The sequence below is a fragment of the Phascolarctos cinereus genome, unplaced genomic scaffold, assembly GCF_003287225.1.
Source record: "Phascolarctos cinereus isolate Bilbo 61053 unplaced genomic scaffold, phaCin_HiC Scaffold_2;HRSCAF=192, whole genome shotgun sequence".
NCBI classification, from domain to species: Eukaryota; Metazoa; Chordata; class Mammalia; order Diprotodontia; family Phascolarctidae; genus Phascolarctos; species Phascolarctos cinereus.
The window spans coordinates 233,067,033-233,080,261 of record NW_027555625.1 but is presented as its reverse complement, the minus strand read 5'-3'; the positions used below and the strand labels follow the sequence as shown (position 1 = coordinate 233,080,261).

General features: G+C 44.7%; 1 protein-coding gene across 1 annotated transcript in view; it reads right to left on the bottom strand.

Moving 5' to 3' along the window:
- Positions 1-5,978, bottom strand: part of BCAS4 (breast carcinoma amplified sequence 4) — a 63,108-nt gene extending 57,130 nt beyond the window's left edge. The window contains exon 1 of the mRNA XM_020984275.2: positions 5,533-5,978. Coding sequence (XP_020839934.2) covers positions 5,533-5,811 — 279 coding nt within the window. The 5' untranslated portion in view covers positions 5,812-5,978. The remainder of the gene's footprint in view (positions 1-5,532) is intronic.
- Positions 5,979-13,229: the final 7,251 nt, after the last annotated feature.

Here is a 13,229-nt window from a genome sequence, read left to right as displayed (position 1 = left end):
GAGTTCAAATCCAGCCTCAGACACTTACTAGCTGTGTGACCTTGAGCAAGGCTTCACTCTGCTTGCCTCGGTTTCCTCACCTGTAAAGTGGGCTGGAGAAGGAAATGTCAAACTACTCCAGTCTCTTTACCAAGAAAACCCCAAATGGGGTCATGAAGAGTTGTACATGACTGAAAAACTACTGAACAACAACAACAAAGATACAGTGTTATAGGATCAGGATTATAAGATCATAGATTTTTGTTAATCAAAAAACAATTCATGAATTTACGTACAAAAACAAGAGAAAGAAAATCAGCTTGACACAAAGTGGGCTCTTGGATAAGAGTTTCTTAGACCTTTAGAACCAAGATGTTCTAAGGCCCCCTAATCTAAAACCCTTATTTTGCAGATGAGGAAATCAAGGCATAGAGTTAGAGTGACTTGCCCAACGTTATACAGGAAGCAAGTACAAGTAAGATCCAGGTCCTCAGAGTCCAAATCTTGGGCCTTTTCCATACGATTATGGCTTGGGTTACCAAAAAAATGAACTTTATAAGTATAAGATGGAGGGGGAATGGCTGGACAACAACTTGTATGAAAACAATCTCAGGGTTTTAGTGGACCACAAGGTCAATGTCAATGTGTAATATGATAACCAAAAACCAAAACAAAACACTTAGTGTGTTGTTAGGCAGCATTAAAAGAGAACAAGAAAATTAGAGGTCATATATCAGTCTGTTCTGGTCAAACCCCAACTGGAATACTGTACCCAGATGTAGGCATTGTATTTAGGAAGAGCAATGACATACAACGTAGTGGGTGACCAGGCTGGTGAGAGGCCTGGAGACCATAATATCTGAAGATCACTTAAAGGACCTAGAGGGGTTTAACCTGGAGAAGAGGAGCCAAGGGAGACATGAAAACTGAAGCGCTGTCATGTGGAAAAGGCGTGAACTGTATTCTGTTTGGCTCCAGAAGATAAAACGAGGAGTAATGGATAGATATCGTGGAGAGGCAAACTACCCAACGTCATTGTAAGGACAACGTTCCTACAAGACTACCCTATGCAAAAGCAAAATGGATTGTCTTGGGAGAACCTTACAAAAAATCTGCATGAAACTAGATAAATGCTTGGGGGAGGATGCAGAAGAGATTCCTGTATAGATTCGGAGAGATGGCCTCTGAGATTTCTTCCAACTGTCAGGTCTCTATGATGGTACTAATGAGCAGAAGTTAGAGGCAAGGTGATTACAGACTGACATGCCCCGCCCCCCGCCCCGAGATCAAATAATTAGCTGTCCAGTAGAATGAACTACTTTGATAGATAGTGAGTTCCCCATCACTACAGGACTATAGGCAAAAAAGTAGATGAGCACACATCCACAATGCTAGATAGCAGATTCATTCCTTGAGCAAGGGGTTGTGCTAGATTATGTTTATCATCTCTTTCAACTCTGACATTTTATTTTGTATGGTATCTGCCAGCACTGACATTCTATGTGCTAGGTCACCTTCCAGCTCTGAGGTTTTAAGTTCTATTTTCTAAGGTCCTTTCCAACTCCAACCTTTTAAAATAATCACATCCCAGAAAAGGAAGAAATGGGGTTGTGGATCAACATGTCTCTGTTTAGCTACTTACTTACTTAGCTACATACTACTGGGAAACTTTTGGGAAAGGGAACTTTGCCCTGGCCAGCATTGGATACATCTATACTAAGGAATTTCAGATGCTAAGATAGATTTCTTCTCTCACTCAGGCAAAATTCATCTCCCTCCAAAACTTCTGTTTCTGGAGTTTTTGGAAAGCAATCCTGGGTGTAGGGAAGGCCTTATAACAGGAAGAGCACTGGATCTACAGTCAGAGGGCTTCAGTTCAGATTCTAGTTCTGCCACTTACTATGTGACCTTAGAATCAAGTCACTTCCTCTCCATAAACCTCTGTTTCCCCAGCTATCAAATGAGGGAGTTTCACTCCCTCACTCCTTCTCAAACTTTTTTTTTCTGTATCATAGACCTTCTTGAGAGTCTGATGCACAGTGCCTAGGTACATAGTAGGCACTTAATCAGCATTTGTTGATCGTCTCGCTGAAGCCTGTGGACATTCTCTGAATGATGTGTTTTTAAAGGCATAAAATAAAATATGTGAGATTGCAAAGAATTACAAATAATATTGAAATAAAGATGTAATTTTTTCCCAACCAAGTTCATGGACCCCTTGAAATTCATCCATGGATCCCAGGTTAAGATCCATTGGGCTACATTATCCCCAAAGTCTCTTACATTTCTGACAATCTGTGAACTTGACACCTTGAGGCTTCTTCTAGATATGAACTATGAACTTTCCCCAAAAAGGAGGAACTTGGAACTAAAAAAAAAAAAAAGCCAGTGACAGGAAACCCCCAACCAAACAGTCTGCAGCATATGTCCACTGGCCAACCAGAACAGAATTTCAGAATAATGTCCCCTCACCAGCAGTTTCCTTCTGCCACCCCTCCCTCCCACCCCCAACTAGGAAACCAAGATTTCAATGGCCTGCCTGAATAACAACAACGGACATTAATACAGCATTTTAAAGGTTTACAAATCTTAACCAAATTTGGCTCACTTGATCCTCATAAGAACCTTGTGAGAACAGCAGTACAAGTATATTATTTCCATTTCATTACTGGCTACTAAGGAACAAAGCTGGGGCTCAAATACAGGCCCCCAAACTCCAAATCCAGATTTAGACCAAATGACATTGTCTCCTTCATGGCACTGCCTCCTCTATCAGAAATGTTATTTGTTCTTCCAAGTGGAAGAGAACAGAACAAGAGTAATCAAAGGGAAACTGAGGCTCAGAGAAGTAAAATAATTTTCCTAAGGTCACAGAACTAGTGAATGACTCAGCAAGGATTTAAACATCAACCTTCTGATTTTAAGTACTGTGCTCTTTTCCATCTCACCATGTAAAGGTCAAAAATCACCCAGGAGAGGCTCTGCCAAATTAACAAGGTCAAAGGACATGATCTAGCCAGGCCTAGTCCCCATTGGACTTTTATTTTCTAAGGGAAACATTGCCATACTTAAGATAGAAGCTTAAAGGGCAGAAGACCAGGATTCTAGTCTCTGTTCTGGTATCAACTAAATATGTGACTGTAAGCAAATCACTTTCCCTTCTCTATGCTTCTGTCAGATAAGGGTATATGGACTACATGATTGCTATAGTACTTTCCAGCTCTAAATCTCATGATTCTTCAACATGATTAGGGTCCTGATTCTATTCCTAAAAGCATTTTTTAAAATGCATTTAAAACAAAGAAAAACTTGATTCTTGCTCCTTGGTTCTAGCTCTGGTTCTGTCATAGCTGTGTGGCCTCAGGCAAGTCACTTCCCCTCTTTGGGCCTTGGTTTCCTCATCTGTCAAATTAGAGGACTGGATTAGATGGTCCAACAGGTCCCTTTCTGATGGGATAGTCTATGATTCATTGATCGTTTCTGATATTATCTGTAATATTTTCATTAAGCTCAGCCTACTCTGTTATAATGATTGAGATCTACTGATGAGCCGATTTCGAGGGAGAAGCAATGAGTGATTCTAAGCCCCTGTACACTTTCTCTCTTAACTATTTCTATTTCTTTTTGCAAATAAATTGCAATAAGGGCTTTTAAATGGGTCTGTCACTGCACACTAGTAATAAAGAAGTACTTCATGTTTCTACATTTGGTCCCTTAACAATGCTGGAGATCCCATCTCCCATCTCATTCAGAAGAATCCTAAATAAGGAAATTAATTTAATACACATCGAATCTCTCAAAGGCCACCCTTAACTGAGGAAAAAAATAAAGCCTACATTTAGCTGCTGGGCACAATGACATATCCTTATTTTGAAGGGAGAAGGTGGGAGTGAACAAAACATAAAACAAAGCAAAACAAAAAAAAACAACTGAAGAATGGGGAATAGTGAGCAGAGACTTAATTTCCTTCACAGGGAAACTCCAAATGAACTCAGAGACCTGGGTATCTTTTTTTCTGATGCTGTCACTAGCTGGAGTGCATAGCTGTCCAGCTGACAGGGCTTTTTTTTAAGTGTATTTCTTTTGTAGCGACAGGAAAGGGGAATGTTATTCTGATTAGAGGTCATCTTGGAATCGTGTCAAGAGAAGTCAAGGAAACTCAGGTTCAAAGTATTCTGGAGATGAAAGGGACCTCTGAGATCATCTAGCCCAACCCCTAAACATTGTAAGTGATTTGCCCAAGGTCATGCAGCTAATAAATAGCAGAAGAAGGATTCAAATCCAGAGCTTCTGACTCCAGGTGCAAGGCTCTTTCCACTAAAACATGGTGTCTCATTTTTGCCTAGAGAAGGTTAGTAAGACTTGGGCTCTGTCTTCAACTTTTTAAAGAGCTGTCAAGTAGAAAAGGCCTTGCCTTGTTCCAAGGACCAATTGGTAGAAATTACAGTGACTTATATTTCAATTCAGCTTAACTGCAAGAATTCCTAACAATCAGAGCTGTCCAACACATCCGTCTATTAAGATAGTGAGCTTTCTGTCATTGGATGTGTTCAAGCGTAAGCTGGTTATTGTTGAAGGGATTCTGCTTCAGGAGGGCATTGGCCTATTTGACCTCTGAGGTCCTATCCAACTTTCAGACTTGAATTTTCATGACTCCAAAGCATAGGCACCAGCTGGCAAAATACCCCACTCACCTTTAGGTGATTAAAAAAAAAGACTTGACTAGGGATCAATTGGCTCAGTGAACTGATTGAGTCTTTGCAGTCCATTAGGCTAAAGGGAAAAGGTCAAGCCTCTGCTTTCTTCCTTTTATGTATTGTCTTCCCACACTAGAATGTAAGCTCCTTGAGGGAAGAGGGAGGGGCCTTTTTATTTCAGTTTTGTGAGAGAACCGCAGAGAGAAGCCCCAAACACCTGGTTTCTAAAGAGTGGTAACAGAATGCGAGAAGGATCTGTATATCAAAGCTAGACTGCACCACCTTGGGATAAATGCCTGGGTCCAGGTTCCCAGTGACAATACCTTGATGACAGAAAACGCCTCAGGGAATCCCTGGGCGGATCTGGGTTAGTAGTCATTGGGGCATTTAGAGCAGCACCTTCCCCTAGAGGATCAAACAATATTCTTCCATCTGAATATTCATCCTAGATCCTACCTATTGGAAGACAGCTCCTGCTAGGCCCCTGCACAAATGGGCTCTGCAACATAGGCGATAACCTCTGGAAGGGGCCTTAGAACAGAATGCCAGAACTGGCAGACATATAGAACATGCCCTATCCCAGCTGAAAGGTACCTGACAGCTCATTCAGTCCACCCCGCTCCTTTCACTGAGGAGGAAAATGGAGAGGAATATTAACTTTCTCAGGGTGGGGAACGCAGAGGACCCTATAGGGGTCGAACTAGCACTCACTGTAAAAGTTTGGCTGCATCAAAGGGACTCCTAGTTCCTCCCTCACTTTCTCCTTTGCTCCCTCCCCCTCCCATCCTAGCAGGGTCCTCACTTTCCCAAGACGGTTTAACCCTTAGAGACCCGAGCTGCCCCTTCGGGGTCCTACCTCGGCCCCGGGCTCGGGGGTGAGGAAAAGGGCGAGCTCCTGCGCCCCGCTGTGCAGCGGCCCGGGCTGTGACTCCGACTGCTCCCTGTCCCCAACCCCGTCCCCGTCCCGGTCCCCGTCCACCAGCAGCATCATGAAGGCAGCGGCGGCGGCAGCGGCGGCTGCAGGACCGGGCTCGGGCACGCTCATTTCAAAGGCTCCCGGGCGCCGGCTCCTCCCAACCGCGCCCCGCTTCCCCGCCACCCCCGGCTCTTCCTGGCAGAAGTAGGGCAGGTGCATGCAAAGCCGAGGCAGTGGAGCGTGGCCGCTGGTCCAACCCAGCTCCGGCCGCCTGCACCCGCGGGGAGCCCGTGCTGGGGCCGGGCGCCCACTGCTCCTGCCGCTGCTGCCACTGATGCGGCTGCTACTGGCGCCGCTGCTGCTGCTGTTGCCGCCGCCGCCGCCGCCGCCGCCGAGGCCAGACACAGTCCAGAGTCGCGGCGGGCCTGCCACCCAGCGGCCCGCGGCCGGTACTGCAGCCCCATGGCCCATCCCCAGCCACTCTCCCTCCTGGGTCCCCGCGGAGCCTCTGCTCCCTCCGCCTCTCCTCTGTCTAAGGTTCCTCCCCTCCAGTGTTCCATGCAACTGGAGATGGGGATGGCTTAGCAGCAGGGGCTTGGTGGAGTAAGGTGGGGCGGGGCCTCGGGGGACCCAGGTTGCAGAAAGGGGAGCCCTGTCTATATGCCAGAATCTAATCCCTCCCCGTTAGGGCTTTTTTTCCTCCACTTCTCCAGCACTGAGCAGTAGGCTTCAGGGCTCTGTCCCTAGTCCCAAGAACTTGGATTCCTCTTTTTTGTTTTCCCTTGGAGCTTCTCTTGGGCTTCCTCCTTTGAATTTCTAGGTGGAACTGTTTGCTTTTCTTTTAAGAAAGGAAGGGGTCAGAGTGGGAGACAGTGAGAGGCTAATTTTTCCTTCTTCGAAATTATATCTTTAAAACACCGATTCTCTCCTCCCTCCCCTTTCTTTCACTGAACTTTATTTCCCATCAGAGATGAAATTCCAGATCCTTAATGTATGGAAGTAGAATCATTGAATGTCAGTTAGAAGGAATCTTAGCAATCATTAGAACTGAAAGGGGCCTTAGCAGCCGACCTCCTCCCCGTGTGAGAAGTGACAGGGATCACAGAGCTACTTAGTGTCTTAGCAGTTTTTTGTTGTTTGTTTGTTGTGTTTTTTTTTTTAACGCAAGTCATCTGATTGTGCATCCAGGACTTTCCATTGTACCTCACTGGCTCTGGCCCAATACCCTAATTTTATCAATGAGGGAACTAAGGTTCAGAGAGCACAAGTGGCCTGCCCAAAGTCGTCGGGTAAGTTTAGCAGCACAGCTGAACTCTGCTATAAGGGGTATAAGGAGACAAGTAAGAGAAAGCTTTTCCCTCTCTGCCCCTAGAGAATGAAATTCCCAATTCCCTGCTCCATTTTCTATGACTGCCTCACACCCTAAACTCAGCCAAGTAGCAGCATTCAGACTCCCAGAAACCCTTCTAAAAGGTGACCCTAAGGCCCTAGGCACAAGGTCACAGGAGCTGCATAGCAGAAGGTGAAAACTGGTTTAATTAGAAACAAATGAGCCCTGTTCCACGGTTCATTGTCATGAGGAACCACGTGTGGAGACTTTAACTAGAGCTTCCTTCTTAGCCAAAGGTCTCCTTTCCTGACTATCTTTGTGTTTTGATGGTTGAGGGTTCCCCAGGAACAGGGCCCTCCCTAAACTGGCCCTTGTGAGAAAGATGAACTCACAGACCTCTCAGTTCTCACTTCCTCCTAATTTTGCCCCTCACTAACTTGAAAGAGCCCCCAGATTACCTCATCTCTACCTAGAATCATAGAATGTCAGCCGGAAGGAACCTTCAAAGATAAGCTGGCAGAGCTAGACTAACCTGAGAGAGTATCCAGTCCAGTCCCATCATTTTCAGGGTTGTAAACAGAGACTCGGAGAGGCTGTGACTTGCCCAAGGTCATAAAGGATGGTGCAGATCCAGGGGCAGAGTCCAAGTCTCCTGACTGCTAGTTTGGAATTCTTTCCACCGGTGGCTCCAGGCGACCTCTTAGAGCAGGATGTTCCCTGGAAAATCTGGGGATCTGCTCTGTAGAAGAAGACTACCTCTGACTTTTCCCCCTTCCTTTTCCCTGGAACCATTTCTGAAGATGGACATCCAGTGAAAACTGTGTGACCTTGGGCAAGTCCTTCCCCCCCCCTCCATTTCCTCATTTATAAATGAAGGCTGTATGTTAAATTAAACAATCCCTTCTAGCAATGACATTCTATGGTCCAAGACTAATAACTCTCTACCTTCAATACCTCATGTCCTTCTGGATCCGATGCTGTTAAGTTCTAAGGTCCCTTCCAGTTCTGGCATATGTATTCTGCACTCTGAGGTCCCTTCTAACTCTAATACGATGGTTTGACTGGTAAACATGGTGGACTAAGGGAGTGGGTAGAGAGTGTAACTGCAACAAAAGCTGCCCCAGGGGCTTTGTTGCAAGGCTGTGACCATGTCGATCAATGCCTTTTCCCCTGACCTCCTCTGCCTTGGCAAGTGGGAGAGGCTACTACTCCTCTGTGCCCCCACCATGCTTGGAGAGAAAGGTAAGGGGTGGAAAAGCTGGCAGTCCTGAGGCCTGGGACAGAAGGCAGCTGCCTGCACTGACCGCACCCTGATGAACCAGTTTAAACCAGCTGCACTGATTGAGGAGGAGCATCAGAGACTAGCTCCCTCTAGTGCCCAACTGAAGCCTTGAAGGCTACTCGATGCTGAGCAGTGGGAGGGTTGGAGCCAGCGGGCACAGGCTCAGGCCTGGTCTTCTCCTGCAGGAATGCTGTCTGGGGGTGGGCCATGAGGCATGGCTTGACTGGCCTCAGAAGGGAACCTGGCTGGCACCATGGGGCATTCTTCTCTCCTCTTCACCCGCTTACCTTTCCCCACTCACCACCTTGTCCCCATTTCCCAATCCAAAACAGGTAGTGGGGCATTAGACAGATCATGCAGTCCAATCCTAGCATTTTGTAGACGTGGAAACTGAGGCCCAGAGAGAGGAAGTAGCATGTCTAGGGTGGCATGTTTCTCCATCAACAAGGCCAATTTTCCTGGCTTTTTGGCTGAAGGGCTCTAAAGGCAAGAGGGAATTATTTTTAGCAGGTGACCAGAGGCTCTGAATTCTAATGTTTGACTAGCCCAATGAGTATAGACAAGTTGTCTTCCCCCTTTGTGGTTTCTTTATGAGTGAAACCAGGTTTACCACCCTAACTTCCCCCATGAACACACAGGTGTACACAGGTTTTGAGGAACAGCAAACAGGCTTGTTGGGAAAGTGAATAGCTAGAATACTGGGAAATAATAATGCCCAAATTGGAATGGCTTGCCTCAATGGGTACCGAACTCCCTGTCACTGGAGGTCCTCAAGGAGAGGCTGGATACCTCTTGCTGGGGATGTTGTAGTAAGGATTCCTGCTCCTGTCTGAGTTAAAGTGTGGTGTGGTGGCCTGGGTCCAAGATTCAGAGTCAGAGACCCTGAATCTGAGTCCCACATCTGATACTTAGTACCCATGTGACCTTTATCAAGTGACTTCCTGTCTCTGAATCTGTTTCCTCATCTGTCAAATGAGGCCTTTGGTCTTGATGAGCTCTAAACGTCCCTTCCAGCTCTAATCCTCAGACTTCTGGGGTTCTTCCAGCTCTGAAGGTTTATGATTCTTTTTTCTATGCAGTGTTAGGCCTCCAGTCCCCAGCAGAAGCTTAGCTCACTGCCACTTTTGCTTCCAGCATAGAATACACACATAGTGCAGAAGCTGCAGAAATGTACAGTTCAAGGTTGTTTTCAAGTACCTGATATTCTTTTTAACAGAAAGAGCCAAACAGGCTGACAACCAGAGAATATTCCTGGGTATAGAAAATGGACTTGGGATAGGAAGGAAAGCAGAAAATTCCGGAATCTCTCTCCCCCAAAACATTCATACATCTAATTCATTTAAGAAACATTTAAGTGCCTACCTTGTGGAAGTCCTGGCAATAAAGGATTCTTTTAAAAAAAAAGTTATACTAGGAGCCTGAGATTAGACTGTTCCTACCTACCAAACTGGGAAGACAGGAGAATGGGCCTAGAACCAGACTATCCGTTGCTTGAGAACCATTCTAATTAAGCAAAAAAAGCCTTGGGATGCAGTAGGAAGAAGCTTTGATTTGGAGACTGAATGCCTGGTTTCTTTCTTTTTTTAAAATTAAATAAAAATTTTTTTGGTCACATTTTAAGTTCTGAACTATTTTCCTCCCTTCCCAAGCCTGGTTTCAAAATCTTCGACCTATTATACATTCTCTGCCTTTATGTTATCGTTGTTGTTTTTGTTGTTCGGTTGTATCTGACTCTTTGTGACCCCATTTGGGGTTTTCTTGGCAGAAGTACTGGAATAGTTTGCCATTTCCATCTCCAGTTTCTTTCACAGATGAGGAAACTGAGGCAAACAGGATTAAATGACTTGCCCAGGGTCACACAATTAGTAAGTGTTTGAGGCTGGATTTGGACTCAGGAAGATGAGTCTTCCTGACTCCAGGCTCAGAACTTTGTCCGCTGTGCCACCTAGATGCCTCTCTACCTGTATAACCTTAAGCAAATCATTTAAATTCTCTGGGCCCCAGGGTCTTCATTGGTTAAATGAAGGGATTAGACTAGGTAGCCTCTAAGTTCCCTTCTAAGTCTTAATCTATTTTTTCTTTGACTCATTGACCAGGTTTCCCAGAGAATGATGAATTTTTTCAACTACTCACAAAGACCATTTACATAGGCCTGGAAAGCTCTACAGTTTTTGTTGGTGGAAAGGTCACTCACACCGATGAAATAAAGTATCCTTGAAATACTGAAGTGGGTTGTAGAATTTAGAAGGGACTCCAGACGTCATCTAATCTAGCCCCTTCATTCTAGCTAGGAGGAGCCTAGGGCTCAGAACAGTGAAGGACTTGTCTCAGGTGTCCCAGGTAGTAAATCTTGGGACCAGGATCAGAATCTGGGTTCTCTGCTTGGTTGGAAAGTATTAGTTTGAAGTTTTACAAATCTAATTAAAGAAATTTTAAACTAAAAAAAGAAAGGGGGGGGGGAATTACCAGCACATATCCACCAACCTCAGTACCATAATGACTAGCTACAATGTAAGCAGAAGATCAGCGGTAGAAGCTACCCAGAAATTCACAGGAGACAAAACTCCAAATAAACAATCAGAATAAAACCTATGGCTTCATTTATCTTGTTGTTCATCCTTCATGCTCAAAGAGGATCAATAACATCATGATGTTGGGGTCAAAGTAGAGTGTGTCCAGCTATGGCTGATCAGTCACTATGAGCTCAAAGGGCTCTACCACAGGCTGGGCATAAAGAGTGCATATGAACTTTTGGAATGGAGATGTCTAAATCTGTGCATCTCATGCTTCCTTTGTGCTACTTCGATTCTGCTTTGCTCATAGAGTACAGTGCCTTCTTTGATTCGGTCATGTCATGCTGGTGTCTCCCATGTCTCACAAGCTATACTAAAATTCTTCAGAGAGACCTTGAGAGTTTCTTTGTTTCACTTCTTCTGACCACCATGTGAGTGCTTGCCTTGTGTGAATTCTTGGTAAAATAGTCTTTTAGGTAAACTTATGTTTGGCATTTGGGCTATGTGACCAGCCCCTCAGAATTATATGCTCTGCAGTAGAGTTTGAATGCTTGGCAGTTCTTGAGAGAGGACCTCAGTGCTGGTGTCTTATTTGCCAGGTGATCTTCAGAATCTTTCTAAGACAATTCAAATGAAAGCAGTTCAATTTTCTGGCACAGCGCTGGTAGACTGTCCAGGTTTCACAGGCATACAACAAACAAGTCAGCGCAAAGGCTCTGTAGACCTTCAGTTTGGTATACAGCCTAATACTGCTTCTCTCTTGCACATTACTTTGCCAATTTCTAGCCCTGGCAATGCCTGCATCAACCTCATTATCTATGTGGATATCTCTAAAAAATATATGGCCAAGGTAAGTGAACTTATCCACAGCATTCAAAATTTCTGCATTTGCTGTAACCAATGGTTCCACCTATGGCTTGTAGAGCACCTGTTTTCTTGGTGTTAATTGTCAGGCCACAATTAGCACAAGTGTAAGACAACAAAAACAAAAAACAAAAAAAAGGGGGCAGCTAGGTGATGCACTGGATAGAGCACCGGCCCTGGATTCAGGAGAACCTGAGTTCAAATCTGGCCTCAGACACATAACACTTACTAGCTGTGTGACCCTGGGCAAGTCACTTAACCCCATTGCCTAAAACAAACAAACAAAAAATAGCACAAGTGGCACAGAATCTATCCATACTCTGTTGCATCTCAGCCTCAAAGGCAGCACTGAGTACACGATCATCTATGAACAAAAAATCACACACCAACTCTCCCTACACTTTAGTCTTAGCATGTAGCCTTTTGAAGTTAGTGCAGTAGCTGACCTTAATGCCGTTTTCATCCTCATTGAAGGTGTCTGATAACATTGGGGAAAACATCATGCTAAAAAGCATGGGAGCAAGCACATATCCCTGCTTCACTCCATTGGTGACTGGGAAAGTGTGACAGCATATTCCTTTATCCATTATCTGTGAAAGTATGCCATCGTGAAACAATGAAATACTGATGAACTTTTATGGGCAACCAAATTTCACCAGCATCTTCCACAAGCCTTAATAACTGATAGTATCAAAAGCCTTGGTCAGATCAATGAACATTTTGTACAGAGCTTTGATCTGCTTCTGTCATTTCTTCTGGAAATTTTGGGTGTCAAACACCATGTCAACTGTTCCTCAGCCCTTTCTGAAGCCACACTGGCTCTCAGGTAGATGACCATCTTCCAGGTGAAGGATCAGCTTATTAAGGACTCTGGCAAGAATCTTGCCAGCAATGACTAAGATAGAGACCTCCCCTGTGAATGTCATAGGTCAACCTATTTCCTTTTCTTTTATAGAGATGCACAATGGAGGCATCCTTAAACTCCTGGGGTATAACCTCCTCTTGCCACACAACCTGGAAGGTTTCAGTCAGCTTCTGTATGAGCAGATCTCTGCCTTATAGATCTCTGCTGGGACAGAATCAGCACCAGGTGCTTTGCCACATGAAAGGAGTCTCGATAGCATTCAAAACCTCTTCTTCAGTTGGAAATTTGGCTAGAGAGGGATTAACTTCAACATGAGGTATATGGTCAATGGCTTCAGCATTGATTGATGATGGTCTGTTGAGAACACTATGGAAGTGTTCAGCCCATTTATCTACGATCATGTCCACATCACTAATCAATGTGGCTCCATCAGCACTGAATAGCTGAAGTGCACCATAGGTCTTTGGCCCATCAATAGCCTTCAGGGCATTGCATAAGCACTTTGGGTTGTTGCTATTGGTATAAAACTGAATTTCACCTGTTTTCTTACTGAGCCAAGAATCCTGCCTCTGAACTTCACTTACATTTTAATTTTGATGGAGTTAGACACTAGTGGACAAACTATCCTGCTGGTAAACCCTGTGAAATTCTTGTTTTTTTGTTTATCAGCTTCTGAATTTCTCCATCATTTTCATCAGACCAGTCCTGATGTTTGTGAGTGTTCTGGCTCAGATGAGCAAATGTAGTGCTGCCACCAATTCTCTGAAAGCTGCCTACTCCTTT